This window comes from Nasonia vitripennis, assembly GCF_009193385.2.
Source record: "Nasonia vitripennis strain AsymCx chromosome 3 unlocalized genomic scaffold, Nvit_psr_1.1 chr3_random0005, whole genome shotgun sequence".
Lineage (NCBI taxonomy): Eukaryota > Metazoa > Arthropoda > Insecta > Hymenoptera > Pteromalidae > Nasonia > Nasonia vitripennis.
The window spans coordinates 1372033-1396266 of record NW_022279624.1 but is presented as its reverse complement, the minus strand read 5'-3'; the positions used below and the strand labels follow the sequence as shown (position 1 = coordinate 1396266).

General features: G+C 37.6%; 2 protein-coding genes across 14 annotated transcripts in view; one reads left to right on the top strand and one right to left on the bottom strand.

The window, feature by feature from the left end:
• The window catches only part of LOC107981434, a 262240-nt gene that overhangs the window by 7931 nt on the left and 230075 nt on the right, over positions 1–24234 (top strand). The window lies entirely within an intron of this gene.
• The window catches only part of LOC116416681 (activating signal cointegrator 1 complex subunit 2 homolog), a 29157-nt gene continuing 28403 nt past the window's right edge, over positions 23481–24234 (bottom strand). Inside the window, exon 4 of one of the 4 annotated variants that reach the window (XM_031925857.1) lies at positions 23481–23792. In XM_031925857.1, coding sequence (XP_031781717.1) covers positions 23542–23792 — 251 coding nt within the window. In that variant the 3' untranslated portion in view covers positions 23481–23541. Of the gene's footprint in view, positions 23796–24234 lie in introns of all 4 variants that reach the window. The other 3 variants (XM_031925855.1, XM_031925854.1, XM_031925856.1) reach the window with 3 other exon arrangements.

Below are 24234 nucleotides of genomic sequence, written 5' to 3'. Positions count from 1 at the left end.
AGTTGCACAATATACTATTCCAACATCGATTGTAATCTTTGCCTATAAACGCCTAGATTCATCTCGGAAATTGTAATTATTTAATAATTTAATAATTTGTTCTTACAAACTTTAACAATAAACATTAGCAAAGTAGCGTACGTACAAACATACTTATCTCTTATTTGAAACAGAAAAATATAATTTTATTTTATGCGGTAATAGTACAAGTTTAAATGTATAAAAATGCTAAATGAAAATTTCCGGATGTGGTCCAGATCAGCCCGTATATCAGGGAGTCACCTGGCACCTAGACATGGTCTACAAGAACATATGATTTATTATCGGCAAATTTGATTTATATACGATGCTTTCTCTCGTGTATGATGTCCTGTCGATTAAAGAAACAACCTGGCACCTGGATATCGTCTACGAAAGATTCGATTTTTCATCGATACAGTTGATTTACATACGATGCTCCTCCTTGTGTACGATGTACCGTCGATCAGGGAGTCATCTTGACACCTGGACATCGTCTACAAGAATTCAAACGTATTTTTCGGTACATTTCATATTTCAGGGGTGCTCTTCTTTATTGATGATGTCACGTTAACCTGAACATTGTCTAGAAAGTTAGAAGTTGTTCTCGATATATTTTATGTTTAAGTAGTGTTATTCCTTGTAGACGACGTCGTGAAGACCTTGGTGTTTTCCTGACACCTAGACATCATCTACAGGAAGATACACATTTTTTATCAGTACATTCGATGTATATTGTGCTTTTTCTTGTAGACGATTTTCCCTTGATGAAAGGTCATCTTAGCATTTATACATCGTCTACAGGAAGACACAAGTTTACCTAACCCTATCGAAAATAATGACGTCATACAGTGACGTCATTAAATGACGTTATGAAATGACGTTATTTTATGTAAGTAATCGGAACGAAAAATTACGTTATTTTATGTAAGTAATCGGAACGAAAAATTACGTTATTTTATGACGTTATTATTTTCAACATATTGTACTTCTGAATACTTCAAAATTGATGAAATGGTTGCCTATATAGGTGCTACCATCCGGATGGTTGTATGGAAAATGGGGGCTAACGCCAAAGAAATATTGTTTTTTAATTATTTTTGGTTTATTAAATTATTAAAAATTATTAATTTCTTGGACATTAGCCCCCATTTTCTATACTATCACCCGGATGGTAGAACCTATATAGGCAACCATTTTATCAATTTTGAAGTATTTAAGAGTATAAGTATTATAAGTACAACCTGTTGAAAATAATGACGTCATGAAAAGTTTCAATTTGTAGAAACGAATGACGTCATCTAATGTCGTCATTTAACGTTATTAATTGATGTCATAAAATGACGTCATTATTTTCAACTGGGCTACTAACAAATTTTAAAATGACGTCATTTCGATAGCTATGAAATACATCAAATAAAAAAAATAACGTAATTTTTCGTTCCAATTCCTTACAGAAAATACCGTCATTTCATAACGTCATTTGATGACGTCATTATTTTCGATAAGGAAGTAAATTTACAGTATAATATACTGTATTTACTTTAGACAGATTAGATTCGAACTTTTTATAGTTATAGAGGATCAATGTTGATGATAATAATAACACAACTAATATTATAACTATCGTAGGTAATACATTTTTGAATATATCTTAATCAAGCGGTTATTGTTATATGTAGGAATAAAAAATGGCCATAACTCAGATAAACAATTATTATTTATAAATAGGTCATCTATGTGTATACTTAGAACTAATGATGGGAATGACTAAGTCAAAAAATGTCTATTATATATCGTTGGTCCCTACGAAGACTTGCAGTATTCAGATTTTCCAGCAAAGACTAGCATTCAGATTCTTTTTATAAGAAAAGATTCGTTATTTTTTAAATAAAAACAAATATTATTAAGGCAAAACTAATAAAACAATTTTCAGAAAATCTATTATAAGAACATTTTCGATTTAAAATCATGTAAAGAATCTAAAAAACTGTTTTTGGTTTGAAGTTTTTGGGAAATAACATAATTTTGTTGAATATTAACAATTAATTTGTTAATAACAAATTACCTGACCACTTTTGGACATTCCACCCTCGAAATATGTGTTCAGGAGACAAAAATATATAGAAAAAACCTTGGTGATCTACTGTTCATACAAGTCCGACGAAAAGTGAATAATGACGTCATTATTTTTAACAGGGCAGCGCCTGAACTATAAGCGTTTTAAATGACAATGATTTTGATTAAATACATGCATACCACTGTTACGAAATTTTAATAAATGAAAAATCGTATATTATTACAGTATATATTAAAACTAACTAACTGTTACCGACACAATTCGAGCGTTCATCTCGTTTATTATAAACATACTTTCTAATAGTCTATTCGTTGTTCGTACTCATTTTTAACGGACTAGTTAATGGACTAGTGTATCGTTAAATAAGGTCGCGTCACGGCAATCTAAAGGATTGTACGGGGGCGCTTTTCTCCCTTTCTAGAGCGATTGGTCACGAAAAAGAGAAATCAAAGAATTTCTTTGGGATATGGTTGACCACGAGGCGTTCGACGATAGTTTCGAATATTGAATTTCTTTGGTTCTTTATAACCATGACAATAAATAATAACAAAAGAAAGAAACGAGACGAGCGATCGTTCGTCAATGCGCACTTTCTGTAACGCAATCGATCTGTCAACAGCTCTATAATAAATAACCTCATCACATATCTCTAGTTTGGTTTATTTTTTCAATATTGTAAAAATTCTAATTCTTTGTGCTAAATAAAGTCAAAAACAGTAATAGTAAACATATTAAAATAATTAAATATAATAAAAGCTCTCAAAGAAAATTTTAAGCCAAAATAATAATAATAAATTATTTGTAACTTAAAAAAAAGTTACACATGAGTAACGTATAGATAAATTAAGTGCCTTTTATCAATATCATCACGCCTCTTCTTGGACAGAGCCGTTTTTATAATTTAGTTGGTACCTTAATAAGCAGTTTGCAGCATAAATTGCATTGTTTACAATTTAGTGGAATACAGATTGCTTGATTAATGATATTATAAGTATGCACAGAATAAGAAAATGCATTAAGAATAAGTTTAAAAACAATTGTGACATTTCATCGTAAGTACTCTAAATGTAGAAAATGTAGAAAAAATAAGAAAATATAGTTAAATATAGAAGAATATAAGATGTTGGCATAAAATAATAAATTACTGGATTTTAGACGTTTTTCACGTTTCGTGACATTTTTTAATATTTTCTTATGATTTCTTATATTGTTATACTTTAATTTGTTGCATTTTATTATATTTTCTTATACATATAATTATTCCGTCTTATAGAGATAGCTTACTATCCTTAAACTGAAAAATTATACTAGTAAATTTACTAAATGTATGCAGTTTTTAAGGGTTCTATATTAACTAACAAATATTTTTTAATACAAAAAACATCAACCCTTTAAGCAAATAAATAAATTAAAGTAATCGAATATAATAAAATGCGTGGAAAAATGTTAAAAATAAAAAAGTTTTAAGAAAATTAAATTGTATGAAAATTGTTCTTAATCTACAACTTTACTACACCACAATAAATTTTATATTTATTACAAAACTACATCTTACCTAAATGCACAGCTTTGTACTAACTTTATACAAATATATATTTTAACATTAGATTAAATACATTTCATAATAAATAAGCATTCAAACAGTTTTTACGATTTTTAAAGACGATATAAATTTTAAAGACAATAAAGACGTGCAAAGATTTCCGAAAAACTAAAATAAAAAAAAACTCTTCCCTGGTGGAAGTGGAAAAAAATACTGATAAATTATCTCAAATAATTTCAAACAATGTAAAATAATAGTATACATAATTAGACAGCAAGCAATAATGAATACTACAATTAAATAAAAACTAATAACGGTAGATAATAGCAAATAATAGTAGTATATGGGCTGGTATGGAGAGACTGGGCGTGGCCTAGAGTGACGTCACCAGTCTCGTGGCTAGCGCCAGTTGTTTATGTAAACAGAAGCCCATGTTTATATCAACAGTAGCTGATAAGGTTAATAAACATGATTTACGACCGCTACTGTCATAAACAGTCTGTCATCGATGGGTGACTTTTATTAGTTTATTTATAAATAATTATAAATAATTTTTAAACAAAAGCTAGATCACGCATACGATGCCAGCCCCCTCTCCTTTTACACTATAGTAGCCCGTGAGCTCTGGCGCGGTGGCTCCCGCCACTGCTGTACCGGACCCGCTTCTCTCTCTCTCTCTCTCTCTCTCTCTCTCTCTCTCTCTCTCCCCTCTCTGCGCCATACTCGCGCGCGTCTGCCAAAGCCGCCGTCTACCTGCTGTTTGGCTTTTATTGCCCTAGCGCCGGCTCTGATCCTTTCTGCGCTGTAAAGAGAGAGATTGTTCCACGTATATAATTTATATAGTGGCCCTGAAAAGGGCCGATTGTTTTTTGAAATATATATTATTGTAATTAGCGTTTCAGCTTGCTGTAGCCATCTTTTTCGGGGCACGAAAAGGTGTTTGTGGAAAAGGATTTTTGATTCTGTGACGAGGAGGATTTTTTAGACCGATTATTATAACCGCTTTTCTCTGGATACGAGAAAGTGTTGGTTGAGAATGACGACTGATTGTTCTGTTTGCTTGGCTGTGGGAGGCTGTCTCTCCTCCCACGTAGAACCTTTTTTCTGCTCTTTGCTCTGCTCCTGTTCCATGGTCGAGTTGCTGATTTGCCGGTCGCTTGACGAATGATTCGCATCGAAATGAACGCGTGCATATATAACTCTACTACTCGGTGCCGCAAAGCTTACTCTAAATTTCGGCTTTGGGGATCGTTGATGGGAGTGGGGGGGGGGGGGGGGGTTGCACGCATAAAAAGAGAAATTCTGACACAATATTTATTTACTAAAAAACGCGTACGAGTCGAATGACTCAGCTTACAAGAAGGTAATGAAATAATAAAATGACACACGAGCGCGCGCACACATACACAAACATACTTACACAGCCGCAATATTTTTCTGTACTTTTTGCAATCGCGGCTACAGTAATATCGAGGATCACAACTGTAGGCAGCTGTGTTCGCGCTGCTTCGTCTCACCACCCTGTAGCGAAAACGCAGATTTGTCTTACCTGCTGCAAAGCGTGAACCGGCAGCGCGGTAAGCACGAGTGCGACAAAAATTGGTGTCGACATTGCATCTTTATGTTTTCTACGATCTGGAAACGATGCAAGAAGCATCGTATCGAGGCGATGAAAGCATAAAAATGCACGTCCCGAATGTCTGCGTTGCACAGCAAGTCTGCACGGAGTGCATAAGTTCTGACGACATTTCAGAATGGTGTCCCTCGTGCGGTGTGCGTGAGCATGTATTTACCGAAGATCCCGTTGGTCAGCTGCTACAGCTTGTAGCACGCGACAAAACGGACTTTGAAAATATAATATGCATCGCGCACAAGGCACGAGGGTACGATGCGCAATTCGTTTTACGACGGCTTGTCGAACGTAAAATAAATTGCGCGCCAAGCATCATACTGAATGGTCAGAAAATAGTGTGCATCCGGTATGGACGATAAGTTCATCGATAGTCTCAGCTATTTTCAAATGAAGTTGGCCGCGTTGCCTGCTACATTTGGTTTAGGTGAAACTACGAAAAAAGGCTGTTTTCCGCACCTTTTTAACACCTCGGCTAACGCCGAATACCGTGGCGCCATACCGGATGCGCACTATTATTCGCCCGATACTATGACATCGAGCGAGCGCGAGCAGTTCTTGCTGTGGCACAGCGAGATGCGTGCAGCGAACGCAGTATTCGATTTCAGCAAGGAAATCGTCGACTACTGTCGCATGGATGTGACGATTCTGCGTCGCGCGTGTGTGGCTTTCAGAAAAATTTTTCTCGAGGTCGGAGACACGGACCCGTTTGTAGTGGCTACTACAATCGCGTCCGCGTGCTCTCATCTCTATAGAAAAAATTTCTTAAAGCCACAGACTATAGGAATAGTCCCCAGGGGCGGGTATCGGCGCGCCGACAAGCACTCCCAAAAAGCCGTCGAGTGGCTGCTGCAGTGCGAGCGAGAGATCGGTCGCGAAATCGTGCATGCAGGCAGAGCGCGCGAATATCGGCTTCCCGAGGGATTTTAGGTCGACGGATTCTTACCATCTACCAATCCAGCAGAAAATCCCATTGTTTTTGAATACCAGGGCTGCTATACGCATGGCTGCCCTGAATGTTTCAAAAACAATCGCAACAAGCCGAATGCCTGGGGTCGTACTTTCGACGCGTTGCTCGAGAGTACACGCGCTAAAATCGCGCAGATCCAACAGCTCGGTTAAGAGATGCGCGACAGAGTCAAGCGTGAAAACCCCGAAATCGCCAAGTACGAGTCGGAGCATCCGCTTTTCAGCAAAATAACGCTGAATCCTCGTAACGCGTTCTTCGGCGGACGGACCGAAAATTTCGTCGCAGTTTACGATGCTAAGCCAGGCGAGCGTATTCTGTATACAGATATATGCTCGCTGTATCCTTACGTTTGTAAACGAGGCAGATTTCCGCTCGGTCATCCAAAGGTTTACGTCGGCGAGGAATCTGATGAGCTGACGGGTGGCAATCTCAACAATTTTTCGGCCATAGATGGGCTGGTAAATGTAAGGTTTTACCGCCGAGAAAATTGTATGAGCCTTTTTTTCCGATAAAAATTCATAGCAAGCTTCTCTTCGCACTATGTCGTACATGCTGCGAAGAGATGCGACAGAGCGATTGTTGCCACTCGGATGCGACCCAGCGAAACCGGGGTGGCGGATGAGCTGCGAAAAGCCATCGAACTCGGCTATACTATAACTGAAATATTCGTCATATGGCAGGAAGCATCGGGGTTTCCAACTTGGTGCGTTGACGCGGAATCGAAAGCGCGTTACGTTCGCGAGTATCACGAAAATGAGGGGATATCGCTTGATCTGGAAAAAATCCCGAAAAACCCTGGCCTGCGCACTGTTGCGAAGCTCTGTCTGAACTCGTTCTGGGGTAAGTTCGGACAGCGCGATAATTTAAAACAGACGGTGATCGTCAAGGAGCGCGAAGACCTCCTTAAACTTCTAACGGCCGAGGATAAAGAGGTCTTGAGTCTCCTGCTGGTCAACGAGGAGGTGATGTACGCGAGCTGGCAGTACATCGACGATGCTGTGGAGTCTACTCCATATACGAACGTAGTTATAGCAGCCTACACGACAACTCTGGCCCACTTGAAACTATTTTCGTATTTGGAGAAGCTCGGCAAGCGAACGCTGTACTGCAACACTGATTCGTGCATATTTGGCAACGAAAACGCACAAGAATACTGGCCCCCATTAGGCTCGTTGCTCGGCGATATGACCAACGAGCTCGACGAAGGGACTTATATTACGAGCTTCCTCTCGGATGCTCCGAAATTTTACGGCTACAGAACCGTGAATTCGAGAACTGGCAAGGTATCCGAACAATGTAAAGTCAAGGGTATCTTGCTAAATTTCTCGAATTCTTTGAGAATAAATTATCCTAGCATTAAGAGTATGATTGAAAATTATTTTAAGCCTGATCGTGTAGCATAGTTCTAAAAAAGCGTAGGTATGTTACTCCAGGGTTATCGCTCCCGTACGGTTACAAAAGTATAGTATGTAAGTTGTTTGTGAATAAATAAAAGTAAATCTAAGAATCTCGTTTTTGTATTAGTTTTAAGTAATATAAATTGTTCTGCCTTATGTTTAATATATTTATAATAAAAATAAAAATATTTTAAACTTTTTCTTGTAATTATAACATCCTTCTCGCTCCTTTACCTTTTTTACTCATCATCGCACGCTTATAGGCGAGCCGTACATGCACGCGTATAGACGGCTCGTCCGCGGATGATACTCGTAGCCGCTACTATACGCTTATAAGCGGCCCGCGTGAGTATACGCGTATACAAGGCCCGCGAGAGTACACGCGTATACGCGGCCCGCGCCTGCCGCCCTCCGCGGTAGAGAAATAATATTAATAAAAAGCGCTTTACGGGAAGAAAGCGCTTTAGTCGAAAAGATGGATACGCGTTGGAATCATCCTTTTACGGCGTGCATAGCAGGACCGACAGGAGCTGGAAAAAGCTGGTTTCTGAAAAAATTTCTCGAGCATCTGTCGGAGATGTGCGATGCTCGCTTCGACAGGGTTCTGCTCTACTATACCGAGTGGCAAGAGACGTACCGCAGTGAATTCAAAGTTGGCGGGAGTGCTGCTATACTTATCGAGTTTCGAGAGGGACTTCCGCAGCGAAGCGATTACTCCGTGGATACGGGAAAGAAAAAATTACTGATTCTCGACGACTTGATGCGAGAATCATCGAGCGATATAGTTCTGGATTTGTTCTCGCGTTCGTCTCATCATTTGAATTTGTCGGTCTTTCTGGTAACGCAGAATATTTTTCACCAGGGAAAGTCTCAGCGCGACATAAGTTTAAATTCAAAGTATCTTGTTATATTTAAAAATCCTCGCGACAGAGCTCAGATTCGGCATCTCGCGCGACAAATTTATCCGGAAGATCCGAGGTTTCTGCAGGAGGCTCACGTAGACGCTACGCGCGGACCTCACTCGTATCTTTTTCTCGATCTAACTCAAGCAGCCGTGGACGAGTATAGGGTTCACACGTGTATATTCCCAAGCGACGATATTCAGTACGCCTACGTACCGAAATTCGGTAAAAAGTAAAAATACAAAATAGGTGTGCAGAGCTCTCGGCATAGACAGTTGGCGAGAAGCTATGGCGCCAACAACATCGAAGAAGAAACAGACTGGCTGTTGTATACCCGTGGCTGCCGCGCGACCCTAAGCATTTCAACAGAAAACGAGTAGCTGTACTGAACGCTCTTTGTCACACGGACGGCCAACAACGTACGGCTCTTTTACGCACAGCCGACAAGAGACTCGTGCGTTGCATATGCGAATGCGCTTTGAATATCTTGCGAGGTGTGATCAAAATCAAAGACTCGCATAAACGCCGACTCAAAAAGCACAAAAACGTGCTGAGAAAATTGACGATTTGCAATAATAAGAAATCTGTCAGCGATTGGCAGAAAAAGAAACGAGTTCTCGTACAGCACGGTGGTGCTTTTTTGCCGCTTCTACTCACACCTATTATCGGGGGCTCTTGTCTCGAAGTTATTTAATTCAAAGTCAGCAGCAGCAGCGGAAGACTAAAATGGATCGTGCGAGAAGAATGATTATCGTGCCCGAAGATATGTTTTCGCACATGCAAAACGTTCAGCCAGCAGCAGCACCGCCAGTAGTAAACGATTCGTGTGGAAACTCTGTTCAAACGTGCGGCGACAATCTCTCGAGACTCGATTTCGAGATGCACACAATTTTACATTCGAATAAATTTACAGATGAGCGTGAAAAATGTCAAAACTATTTACAAGTACTGCGGCGATAACTGTTTTTCAAAGATGCCGAACGTCACGCTGAACACGATTACGAGCGCGACGTCGACGAAATAGAGGCCACATCGGCACCAATAACTGAAGAAATAATACTCGACAGCGTGCCCAAGAGTTACGCTCAAAAAACGCGCCTTCTGCTGAAACACTGGAAAACCGTTGCCGGCGATCGTCTCAAATGGGATAGCACTGGCAGAGTCAGTATAGACGGCCGGCCCATACAAAATTCCAACAATATAGAACTGATTAGCGACGTTGTCGCACGCAGGAAAAAAACACTGGATCAGTCGGAAGTGCTCATCGGCCGTTTACCTTTCGCCAAATTCATCAAGACAGTCGACACGCCGATAAAGCTGATTGGAAACCCGGAAATAGTGAAAATTGGTAAAAATTTGACAGAGCCGAATAATACAGCGAAACGACGACTGCCTAGTAAAGAGAGCATCGACGCGTTGATGGAAATACACAACTTTAGCAGTACCAGCAGCAGCAGCGAATCACCGGCATCGCCTGCTTTGACGAGAAATCGAGCAAAGAACAAGTGGCTACGTCTCGCAAACTTTTAAGCATGGCATCGTCGTCGTCGTACGAGCAGCAATACTACGATGTCTCGCACGAGGCTGGTTACGCGGATGCGCGCAATCTTGTGCGTGTAAATCGAAAAGGCAAATTATTTAGCGCGGCTGACACGCGGGAGAAAGAACGTATATACGAGTGGCTTAGTAATCAAGACGCCTATACTCTTCACAGACCCGTTAAGCGTAAATTTCCGCGATTAAGTTACAACGTGAGCAACATTGACGACGTATGGGAGTGCGATTTGCTTCAATTAACCATGATCAAAGAGTACAACGACGGATACTGTTACCTACTCGTAGTGGTGGATGTATTGAATAAACACGCGTGGCTGGAGCCTGTACGCGATAAAACTACAGCCAACGTCACCGCAGCCTTCGGACGAATACTCGAACGCAGCAACGGTCGCGTCCCGATACTCTTATTACAATCCGACAAGGGTAAGGAGTTTGTAGGCTCGACGTTTCAGGAATTTTTGAAAAAACGCGACACCAAATTCCGTACAGCTCGAAACCCCGATATCAAAGCGGCTGTGGTGGAAAGACTAAACCGTACTATACGCGAACGAATGTGGCGATACTTTTCTCACAATAACACGCAACGTTACATCGACGTGGTGCAGAAAATCATCGAGGCTTACAATCATACGCAACACAGCGGTACAAAGATGCGCCCCTGTGACGTGAGCATCTACAATGCTGCGAAAGCGCACAAAAATTTAACGAAAAGAGCTCGTCTGCAATCGACTTACAAGAATCGCGAAAAGATGGCGTCAGGTGTAATCAATAAATACAAGCCCGGATCTTATGTATCATTAGTCGCACGGAAAATACTTTCGAGAAGGGATACGAAAAAAACTTTAGCGAGGAAGTTTTCAAGATTAAGCGCATATCCAACAGACAGCAGTTACCAACGTTTATCCTGGAAGATTTGAACGGCGAGGAGATTAGTAGATAGGCTATAGGCATACCAAAACATAGGCATACTAAAACACCCCCTCTCCTCTCAGAGTGTTTTGGTACCCGATGGAAGAGGAGGGATTCCCTCTCTCTCTCCAAGATACTAAAACACCCTCTCTCCTCTCAGAGTGTTTTAGTACCCGATGAGAGAGTAGGAATAATTTTTCCTCTCCCTCTCTCTCTTTCTCTCTCTCTCTCTCTCTCTCTCTCTCTCTCTCTCTCTCTATTATGTTTTGGAATGCCTATAAAGTTCTCTACTTTTTTAATTTTTATTTTTATTTTACTTTACAGTTTTTGCTGATAGAACAATTTTATGAGTTTGACGTTGTGCAATGCACAGGTCGTCTTATAGCTTGGATTATGATTTGTGCATACTGTGACTTACTTAAAAGATGGTTTTGACGGATAGCCATACTGTTCAATATTGGGAACAGGAAATTTGAATCGTTGAAGCCATTTCTGTTTTAATGCACCCATGACAACAATTTTTGATGCATCATGTAAAGCGTCACGAAGCAAGTTTCCGATTTGAGAGTAGTCATGTTCATCCGTTTTACACCTGATGCCATGATAGTTATGTTTGAGCCATTTGTTTTCCCTTTGCATTTTGTCTGAGAGTTTTTTCCATGAGAAGGGATTTTTGAATGTTAGAACAATAGGATCTACACTATTTTCCTTGAGAGGTATGATTGCTAATTCCTTTAGAATATAATCTTCTTCGGTTTGCTTGAACCAGTCATGTCTACTGCATACTCCATTTCCGGTGCAGCTTAGACGAGCTTCTTGACTAATAGGATCTCAACTAATAGGATTGTACTGAACGATGCGATCGTGTAAGATCAGACAGTAGGCTGAAATGTTAACAGGAAAATATTTTTTAGCCTCAAACTCCAGACGTACATCGACAGGAGCACTCTTGAGAGATTCGTTTTGAACAGTCAATAACTACGAGTGGTGCAAAGTTGAGAAACGAAGACTTTGTCAGCAGCGGTTGTGGATATCTTCCATAGTAGGATTTTTGAAAATTAGCGTACATATCATAGAGAATGGCAAACTGATTTTTAGCTATGTCGAGGTTCATATTGTTGTATGGATAATATTGTGAATTCAAGAAAAGTTTCACATTACTCAACTCACAATGGTCAAATCGACTGGCGTTTGCAGTTCTCAATGATTTTCTCTTTGTTTGCAGTCCAAGAATCACAAAACGAGGTTTTTCCAATTGATTTCATGTTTTCACCGTCCAGACGTGTTTAGTAGTGCTTGGGAGAAGAGGATATTCAAATAATTCCCAAGAATGGAAACACATGGAGATAGGATTATCTTTGATACTTTTACTTCGTAATCTTCATAAGTAGTTACACCAGATGCTACAGTACCTTTCTGGATTATTACGTTCAAGTCGCTTCTCGATCTTGTGAGTATGAGCTCATGCTTCATATTAACTATAATCTTTATATAGTCTTCTGCAAAACCCAAGATCATACTCAGTGGAATCGCAACGTCAAAATTTCCCTTGTCATCTACGACCGATTTGATATGGTCTTGAATACCAAGCCAGCCTGCATTCTCCAGCATATCATTCTGATTTATGTTAAATGAAATCAATCCTTTCATAACACTGCTCAGACCAACATTTTTACTTTTATCTATCTCCACAGCGTTAATCTCATAACGAATTTCATCAAACAGATGACAAATGCCATTGTTGACAAATTTAGTTTTAGCAAGTGCGGCTGATCCACCTTTTACTTGCAACTTTCCACATATATGGATAGTGCTGCGCGATGGTAAGAGACATAGATCTTGATGTTGGATAGAAATACGAATTTCATCACTGTTGTCAAAGCTTAATGATGAGTATGGTTGATGTGCGTGTACTTCGTAATGAGCAATAGACTCATCGAATACGACACCTGATCGAATGCTTAGAATTTCATCCATTTTTCTGGAAACAGCAAAGAATTATACACGTAAATTTTTTCCACGAACTTTTAGTCCTAGACTTTTGAGAAACTGAATGCTCTTGCGTGTTAACGGTTTGAGTTTCTTCGGTCGACTGATGACTGGTTGCCGTGATGACTGATTTATATATGATCCAGAATTGTAAACGATGCCCATTATACAGATTTGATGTGAAGTCTAATAGTTATTTCCTCTCCTCGAAAATTCACTAAATTTCCATCCTGATCAACAATTTGAATTTGTAGATGATCTATGCACTTGACACTGACCGGTAGATATATGACGTGTGACGGAACTTCTATGATTTTATATCTCGGAAGCACTCTGGGAAAGAACTCATGGATTGTATGAACTTTCTTATTATTGATATAAGCACCTCCATGTAATATTACACTCAACTCTAAGTGCATTGATTCTCAATATTTCCACTGGTAAATCAGAGCTGTGTTGAATGTTTTCTTCGAGAGTGCGAGGAGCAAAGCCAAGGAGACGGCCTATGGAATCGTGAGGTGTGAGATCTATCGGATGACTGCAGAGAATTTCACTTCTAAGAGTATTGTTGTTAGCTTTCAACGAGAATTCGATTCCTTTAAATTTCAAATTTGCTTGTAAAAATTGATTAATAGCATCAATCTCATAACTGCCAGTAGGAATATTAATAATAATATCTCCGTTTAAATGCAGTTTATTATTTGAATATTCAACATTGGGAATAGAGTTAAATGAGAAAGTTCAACTAAACCCAAGACAAAATTTTTATGCTTCGGTAGTTCAATCGAAGGAAAATATTGCGCTTCTAAGACAGATGAGTTACCTGAGAGACTCAGAGTGAAGCTATCTTCCATGACTGATCGGAAGATAATGATTCCATTCGTCAGTGAGCACCTCTTTTATAGTCTCCCAGCTAAGAAAAAGAGACAAAGATGGCCACATATAAATGAGTCAAAATTTTGATATCTTTTATAGTTGTATTTCACTTCTTTCACGTTAAAATACAACATGAGATCTTTAGGAGGTTTAAGATCGCCAAAACTATCAAAATAAATCACTTCAGGACCACGTTTGCGATAGCAAACCCAGTGAGTGACTCTATTTTGAAAGTCGTCCAAGTTTACCACTGCTGACTCATTATGCCATGGACCGCCGGGAGGTAGATTATTTCTCATGAAAACACCTCGGAAATCTGAGATTTTCATCATACGAGCATATTTTTTTAGATCATAGTCAGTCAGTGCATGATTTGGCAAAGTTAAATCGAAGTTTTTTTTTTCTACTGACTTGATGACCACTGCCGATATGAGGTTTCATAAATAATCCCATTCCAGTTTTATAGGGCTTAAGATGAAGACCTTTGCCTAAAGCAATAGCTTCCATTGTCTTATTATGCCTCTTACTTTCTTCATGATTTTTCTGCGCAGCTTTAGCATCATTAACTGCTTTAGCTATTCCAGCAGCGCCTCCTGCTAGAGCACCGGTTGCACTTAGTCCTGCGAACAATGGAATGAGAAAAGGAAGAACTCTACCAATTTTTGATGGAAGCGGCAGAACACGTGGAATGATAACTTTTTTCTTTCCACCTACACTTTTAACAGCTTGACGTGCACCCTTCAAGGCTGATTGAATAACCCTACGAGAACTTTTACTTGTTGACATTGATTTTTTAGCCGCAGTCACTAACTTATTAAATTTCAGCCCCATTCCAGTTTTTCCTTTTAATTTCATAGCATTGCTAACAGCAAAAGCAAAAGCTTTTTCGCCAAGACTATCATCCTTAGCTCTGACACGTTGCATAGCTTCCTCAGCAAGCATTTTGTCAGCAGCTTTACGATCTCCGTTTTTATCGGAGTAAGCTATGTCGTGTTTTTTACAAGCCTGATCAAGCGGATTAATACCAGGATCTCCACTTTTCATTCGCTTTTTCAATTTAGTTCCGGGACCGCAGTATTAATATCCAGGAAGATGCATTTCAACAGGTAAGTTATTGATAACTTTATCAAGCAATCCATAGCCTTTCGGCTGTTTCTGAGATTTGTGTATGATCATCTCTCTTCGATTGTTACACAACTGACGTTCATGGTATAAAACGAGCGTTTATATTTCGAGAGCTCATTGTTATATTTGACTCTGTTGAGTGAACATGGATTTTACCGAGCAGAACGTCAAACTCCCTGTCACAAAATTTGATTTTGGAAAAGAGAAGAGAAAGAAGCGTCATGGGGAATTACTACCAGATAGTATACGAGCAGTATTCTGTGGTCCATCAAACTGTGGAAAAACAAATAGTTTATTAGCTTTAATTACACACCCCAATGGTCTTAGGTTTGAGAATTTGTATGTATACTCTAAATCCTTGAATCAGCCAAAGTATCAATTTCTCAAAAATGTCTTGGATCCGATTGAAGGAGTATCATATCTTCCGTTCAGTGAGCATGAATCTGTAGTATCTCCAGATGAAGCCCTTCCAAATTCAATAATGATTTTTGATGATGTGGCATGTCAGAAGCAGGATAACGTCAGAGCATTCTTCTGTATGGGGAGACATAAGAGTGTAGATAGTTTCTATCTATGTCAATCTTATGCTCATATAGGAAAACATTTGATTAGGGATAATGTCAATTTATTAGTAATTTATCGACAAGATGATGTAAATCTTAAACATATCTATGAAGATCATGTGAACACCGATTTAACTTTCAACGAATTTCGGAATCTTTGTTCTGAATGTTGGAAGAATGATAGATATGGATTCATCGTTATTGACAAAGATAGGCCGATGAATGAGGGTAGATACAGAAAAGGATTTGACTGTTTTGCAATAAAAAAGAAATTATGAGTCTCAAACTTATAGTTCAGTTGTAGACATCGCCACGTCAGCATGTCAGACTTCACGAAAGAGAAGAATGTTCTTAGTGAGCTCTTGCGAGCTCGCGAGGCTATTAAAAAAAATACACTTTATTAAAACAGGAGAAAGATGATATTGAAAAAGTCATCGGCGATACTCTAAAACCAGTCATCACACCACTTGAGAAACTTGTTGAGATGAAAAGTGAAAGCCCACTACAGCAACCATCCAATCACATTTTGGATCAAAACAACAGTAAAAAAATTAAAAAACGAATGAGAATCGATCGATCGAGTTTGCTCAACGATCAAAATAAGAACAATAAATCAAGTTATTGGATTATACTGTTTATGATTATGATGATGATGATGATGATGTTTATGACACAATAACCAATTCTACATTTAGATCCGCGAGTGGAAAAAATGAATCAGCTGAAGACTTTTTATCATTGCTAGATAAAAGCCGTAGAACGATTGATAATATATACGGAGTGCGAAAGGTTGATGAAGTGTATATGATTGGTGATCCAGAAATTGAATTTGATGATAAATATGTCAAAGTCAGAAATGAAAGTTATCCTAAAACGAGTGGACTGATGGAATTGCTATTTAAAAAATATCCGGATGATCTTCTTCTGAGCTCATCAGATCGTGCAAATTATCGCAAGATTCTGGAAGCAACAAATGCTCATCGGAAAAAATTCAGCAAAGATGAATCTATACGAATGTCGAGAAGTAATAAATATAAGAATATTTTAGCACCAATGTTCCGCAGCACTCCACGTAAAAAGAACAGTAGCAGCGGAGGAGGACTCATACCTAAATATAAAATAGCTAAGAAAAATTCTTCCATTGATCTCGTCTACTGGGATGATCCAACCGAGCTTACTGAGAGACTTCGACTATTGATTGCCAAACGATCAGCTGGAAATAATAATCACGACAATGAAATCTAGTCGATTATTGAGGAATTACGTGAAGCTGGGCATATATATTGATACGCAACTTTCTTCTTTGCATCAGTACTACCATGTGTCTCGATGCGTTTGGAAGAAAACTTGAGGGCTCGCAAGTGAGTCGTGGTCCTCCAGGCATTGGTTTCAATTTTACACTGGACGGTGATTTTGATTTAGAAAACAAGCGACTTTGCAACTTAGGACCGCCCAATCATCCAAACGATGCAATCACATTGCATTCACTGAAAGTTATTCTACAAACTGAAATAAATTATATAGCTGCTAAAATTGCTGAAATTGGTGAAGTTATAGAAGAATACAAGCAGCAAGTTGAAAAACATCAATTAGAAGTGAATGCAAATTTGCGTTATCTTTATAGTACAACTCTTCGCAATTACTCTGGTGTTGATTATATCATTGAAGAATTGAATAAACAATTAAAAGTTCGTATAGACGAATTTCCAGATGGATTTTCATCTACTGTAAAGGAAGATGGAACGTCATAGAGTAGCTGAAGAGCTGCACAAGCCAGCACGTCGGCGATACAAGAGAACAAAATATGACATACGTGGAATAGACGAGACATGGCAAGCTGATCTTGTAGAAATGATACCATATTCTAAAGAAAACAAAGGTTTTCATTACTTACTCACTGTCATAGATATATTTTCAAAGTATGCATGGGCCGTGCCAGTCAAGTCAAAGAGTGGTAATGATGTTACTACAGCTATGAAGTTAATACTAAAAGAAGGACGAGTACCGAAGAATCTACAAACTGACCAAGGAAAAGAATTTTACAATTCAATTTTTCAAAAACCTATGAAGAAGCACAATATACACTTATACTCTTCACATAGTAATCTTCATGCAAGTATATGCGAACGATTCAATAGAACGTTAAAAAATGCAATGTGGACAGAATTCAGCAAACAAGGAAGCTATAAATGGTTGGATATTCTACCTAACTTGCTCAAAGCATACAATTCGAGAAAACATCGGACAACAGGAATCGAGCCTGAAAATGTTACACTGGCAAATGAGCGAGAAGTCAAGAGACGTTTTCCAAATGAAAAGTCGCCAGTGAAAAAACCGAAATTTAAAGTAGGAGATAAAGTACGAATAAGTAGGATAAAAAATGTTTTTGAAAATGGTTACACGCCAAACTGGTCAACGGAAATTTTCACAATAACGCAAGTTGTAAAAACAGATCCAGTAACTTCACTCAAAGAGACTCCCATCTCAAAGATTATTATGATAAACCCGTCTCTGGCGGCTTTTATGAAACGGAAATTCATAAAACTATGTATCCGGAAATTTATTTAGTAGAAAAAGTTTTAAAGAAAAGTAGTAAACGCGTATATATTAAATGGTTAGGATTTAGTGACAAGCATAATAGTTGGATAGATAAAAATGAGATTGTATGAATTATTCAAGGTTCAAATAAATAAGAAAGCAATTGTTATTATATTTAATAATGTATTTATTCATGTAAATTGCACACAAGTTTGAACAAATAAATAAATAGTATTTGACAATTATCAGTCTTTGTATTTCATTATTTTAGCATGTGGTGAACTTAAAAGAAGTTCCACCCTGATATGTTATAAATAAACTAAGTTTATTTGCTGTATTACAGAGATTATTGAAAAGTTCTTGATCTTTCAACATTGCTGATGAGATCTTTTCTGGCAGAAATATTTGAAAGCTGTCATCGATCTCGGCCACGATCTTCGTGCCGAATCTCGTCTTTACTTCTTTGTGCGCAGTCACCATGTATGCATGATCTTTTTCTAAGTCCATGGCTTTCTTCTTGGGCAAGAACTCCCGTTGAGCAATTTTGTTAAGTGCAGATAGATCTATTCTGAAAAGTAAAAATATAAGAATTTGTGTTAGAGAAAATACTTTCTTTGAGATGAAAAATAGTGAGAATCAGCTATGAACTTACTTGGAAATGTTAAGTGAGTCTTGGTTTCTTCTCCAAAGGCAGGTAATTTTCAAGCTCGACTGCTCGAATGGGCTCTTCACCGTGCTGCGTCGGTTGATATAGCCCATTCCCCACCATGATGTCTGCCCTTCCATCGCCTCTTGTAGAATATCCCTTCTATCGGAAGATGCCCCCTCCATCGATGGATTCCATTCGTGCATATACTCCTCACAAACATCGTATTCGATAATGATTTGTTCGCCTGTATCGTCATAAGGTCATTCCCACTCGTGCTGCACTGTTTTCACTGGTCACTTCGTTCCCCCTCTCCATTGCTCTCTCGCTTTCTTCTTCAGTATTGGTCGCTTCATACCCTTTCTCCATTTCCATCTCCCCCACTCTTTCTTCTATTGTATCAGCCATTTTTTCATCCCCCTCCATTTGAATTACAGCCTGCGCCATCTGTTCCTCAATAATTCGGTAATGACCCCAAGGCAAAGTGTCTGTGCTATGAGGTAATAAGTATCTTTTATCATCATGCGGACTTAGTGCTATTTTATTCTGTTTTTCAGTATGCACTACATGCAATTTAGAGCGAATGTTGCACTGCTCACGTTTAACAATAATTTGTTCTTCAAGACATTTTCGATAATCTTCGAACGTGATTGTTTTCTTCACAAAACTCGATTTTATGCCTTTGGCTTTCTTCACAGTCTCAGATCCATCTATCAAAATACTATACATTTTGCTACGTAAACCAATAAATTCCGTCATAATCTTGCCACAGCACTCATCTTTCATTAATCCAGGCACTTTTTTATTGACACGCGGGATTCCAAATTGATTGTTCTCTTTGTAATCAGAAGTATCAAATTTGTGCAAGTCTTCTTTCATTATTTTATACATATCCACGTCAACGACTTCATATAGTAGACTATCTGTGTCGGTGTAAAGGAGTTTACATTTGTCCCCAAGTCGACGCTTCATATATGAATAATGAAAATCGTATAACAATGTTTTAGACAAATCGAGAATGCTGAGACCAACGTATATTGGTTTTTTAATTGTAATACTCGTTCTCTTTAGCTGTATAGCAACCAAATTTTCATCAAAGATAGCACAACTATGAAAATTTGGTTGAGCAATACGTGTTTCTGCTCCATATAGACCAGTGAATTTATTCACTAATCGCACATCAACGCGAGATCGTTCTCGCTCGATGCACTTACCATATACTGCATTAATTAATAACTTGTAGAAAAGCTTCTCAAACTCATTCTTGGCCTGCTTTCTCTTCTCTGTATTAAATTCAACATATGGTTTGAGCCAAGGCTTCTGCTCAAAACTCAGAATCCTATGCACTTTTTTAAGTCGAAGTCCATTATCTAATACCTGTTTTAACGCAAGATAATGAATGGCATACCTTTTCTTATCGTTCAAAGTAGTCAACAGTTTCTTTTGCTTTGAGCCAGGGGGTGTACAATGCTCTGCACAAAAAGGCAAATCTTGATGATCATCATGTATTTCTTCAGGATACTCTAAATCTACTTCAGCAAAGTAGCCTGTATAAGAGTCTGGTGGTGCATTGAAAAAATTTGAATTCGTTTCATATTCAATCCATTTGAATTTTCCTACTGGTAAATACTGCACCATGGCCCATCCATAAAGATTATTAATATCAAAATATAAGAGTGTCTTCGTTTTCTGATTCTTATCGTATGATGGTCCCATGTACGGATTGTTCGCCTTAGCATACCGATTGCAACATTGACTTATTCCTCCTCGAATACCTGCTTCAATAAACATCAGCATATCTATATCTGGAAGAAGCTCCAATTCCACTTTTGTCATTTTTAGAGCTGCTGAAAATGTGAGACCTGGAGTCGTGTAAAAGTGTGCCTTTCTTCACAGTAAAAAATTTGTAAACACCTTTCGCAGTGGTATGATTTTACATGAGATTTGCTTAATTGAGAGCTTAAAAGTCGAGACAGATACTTAATCCAAACGTAGTGGTATTTAGGCAAGCTTCCGCCAACATCATGATTATTTTCTTCATTTTCATCTATGTAAAAATCTTGAATGAGGAGTAGATTAACATGTTTTTCTTTCTTTTCTTTTGTAATATGGCATGGCGATACTTCAAACTTTGCATTATACTTTTTTAACATGCATACATTTACTGAAATATCATTTAATTTTTCGAATTTTGGAACATTTTTAAGTTTGACTGGAAATTCTATATCACCAAAGTTTAGCTCGTTTTCATACAGATGATATTGATTAACTCTATTGGGATTAGTTTCACTAGGATGCAATGCTGAAAGTATAGCATACTTGAAACACCGATTATCATTGTTACGAATATTAACACATGCCTTTTTCTTTTCTATAAACTTTGGAAGTGGAATGAAGGAACTCCCCTTGATTGGAGAATATTTTTTCATATTGATACACAAACTGATAATACTCGTTAAGGTCCAGCCAGAATCTTTCTCCTGAAATTCTTCAAGCTGAGTGAGAATAGGTTCTTTGATATGATCCTTAAACCATTCTTCCAAATTCGTTGACATGAATGCTGTAACACTTTCACTTGTAAAATATTTAATGTCAGTCGTTTCCTCACCATTTTTCTGCATAGAAAATTCTGCGATAAAGTCAGAATTTATTTTTACAGCGTTATATTCCTTCAAGCAATCTGCCACTTTAACCTTGAAGAGCTTTTGCGCATCGTTAAAAAAACTTAGAATGTCTACATGCTTTATGTTTACAACTACACCTGTTCTAATTCGATTTTGAAAAGCCGATTCTACATCTCGTCATTCAACTCTAGCTTCAGTTTCTTCCTATTGTAGACCGCTTCCTTGCTGAAGATGTTGTTCGAGTTGAACTTGCACACATGAAAGACGTGTCATACAAATTTGATATTTCTGCTTTTCTCCTCTTGCAAGGTTACATTTCTCAATTTTTTCATTCAATTCCCGTATTGTGAAAGTACACATTTCTAGCCAATAATGAATATCTTGATTGCTCATTTCGTGTATATTCCGTAAAGTATCACGCACTAAATTGATAAGACGTTCGAAAAATTGAATTGAAGCCATATTTACTTCTTACTTAAACTAAACACTCACAAACTAGAAATGCACAGACTCGTATACAAAAAGGACTGCTCCTCAAAGTAAAATTTTCCCTTTATATAGGCAAGACCATGAAAGAAGAGGGGGCACATTTAGTGACTGGGAAGGGATAGATTTTCTATGTTTGGTCCAATGAAAAGCATCATCTTCCAAATAGAAAAGCGGAGGAGCAAGATATGTCGAGGGGAAGGGATGAATTTTCTTGGGAAGGGAATGAATTTTCTTGGGAAGGGAATGAATTTTCTTGGGAAGGGATGAATTTCCTATTTTTTTTTTTTTTTTTTGAGAAGTCGTCTTTTAAGTCCATCCAATCAGGTCTGTGCTTTTTTTTTAGCATTCAATTGAAAAGTGTATAAGGCGGAGTTTCTTCTTATATATCCAAGGTGAGAGAATTGATGTGTGCATTTTCAATACATACTTCTTACTGAACTGACTCTTCAAGATGACTACAGAGTGTGTATACGAAACGATGTTTAAAAATAACATTCTGCAATATCCAGAAGAAAACGTTTATATTTGCGACATTCAAGGTTTTCAAAGAATAGCTGTGGATACTTTAATATTTAAGGAAATCAGCTTTCTCAACTTGAAAAAAACTGCTTTACCGACTGCTTACCTCTTCAAGTCGCCAATGCCGTGGGAAGAACTAACCAAGGAAGAAAAATGTATGATGCACTAGCTAGAAAGAAGTTACCATGGAATCGAATGGAATTCTGGTGATATTCCATACCATCGACTTAAGCGTGTTTTAGAAATCTGCACGCAAGGTGTACAAAAGCTATATGTTAAGGGAGAACAGAAAGCACAGTGGTTAAAGAATTATTTGTCAAATATGTAAGTATTTATATTCACATACTTTCTCATACTATTTTTTATACTTAAATTTATCTTCTTTTACAGTATAATTTCAAATGTAGAAGATCTCGGATGTCCACCACTCGAGAACATCAAAAGTAATGAACATTACTTTTGCTTCCACCATCATCTTTCTAACAGAAGAAAACCTGCATGCGACGTCTATAACGCCCTTTCAATAAGAGCTTGGCTACTAAATTTTTTCGCTGGAAAATTTGGTCAAGACGAAATCGATAATTTTATAAAATGTACTTGTACTAAAAAATTTTATTGAATAAAAAAGATTTTTAAAAAATATGTGAAAAATTCTTAAGATTACATGGGAAAGGCGTTCAAATAAATCTAGTCATATTTTATTTACACACAATTTCTTGTTTATTAAATTATTAACATTAAATAGTAAAAAATTATTTATTTAATAAAAAATATATGAAAATTCTTAAGATTATATCATCGGTCCCTACGAAAAAGTAGTACAACTCAGATTTCCAACGAAGACTAGCACAACTTGAATTTTTTGCCTTTTTACTACAAAAAATGACTATACTAAAAAAAATAAGAGCAAAAATTCAAGTTGTGCTAGTCTTCGTCGGAAATCTGAGTTGTGATAGTTTCCGTAGGGACCGATGATATGGGAAAGGCGTTCCAATAAATCTACTCACCTTTGTTTTTATTTTCACTTAATTTTGTTAATTTATTTATTTATTATCATTGAATAGTAAAAAATTACATTTTGTTCATTTATTTATTTATTATCATTAAATAGTAAAATTACATTACATTTTTACATTAAATTACAAAAATTAATCACTTTTTACATTTTATTTTTTTTTTACAATTTTCACACGATCTATCAATACCTCATTGTCTATAATCCTTGGTAGATTACGATGATTAGGCGGCTGCTGTTGATTAGGCGTCTGCTGATGATTAGACGGCAGCTGTTGACTAGGCGGCTGCTGATTAGGCGGCTGCTGCTGTTGTTGTTGTTGCTGTTGTTGTTGCGGTTGTTGTTGAGTGCTGCTTCTCCTCTTTAACTGCAACTTGCCGCGTCTTGGCTCAGATCTCGCAGCTTCTGAAAATTAAAGCAAAAAGATATAAATTAAGAAATTGAAAGAAAGGCTATAGCCGGGTTACTATGGTGAAATGGCCCCCTTGGAAAATGTATATATGTTATATACCATTCGATGGGGGATAAAAAAAAACTCCCATAGCCAAATTTTTAGCTCTCTGCCTAGTGCGCATGCGCAGTAACGTCGATAAACGTGTTTTTTTGATTTTATTTTTTTCTGAAGTCCCTATAGGATAAAAATTTTTTTAAAAATTCACATTGGTGTATTTTTATGTCATGAATAACTGCAATTTTTTTGGGATTACATAACCTCAAATATCGGATCTAAAAAAATTATTAAAGTTTTCAATCGATATTTTGACCCCCTTGTTTTTGAGGTGCACCTTTTTAAGTAGACTTTTTTTGTGTACTTTTTCCCGTTCTTTACGATGGCACTAACGTT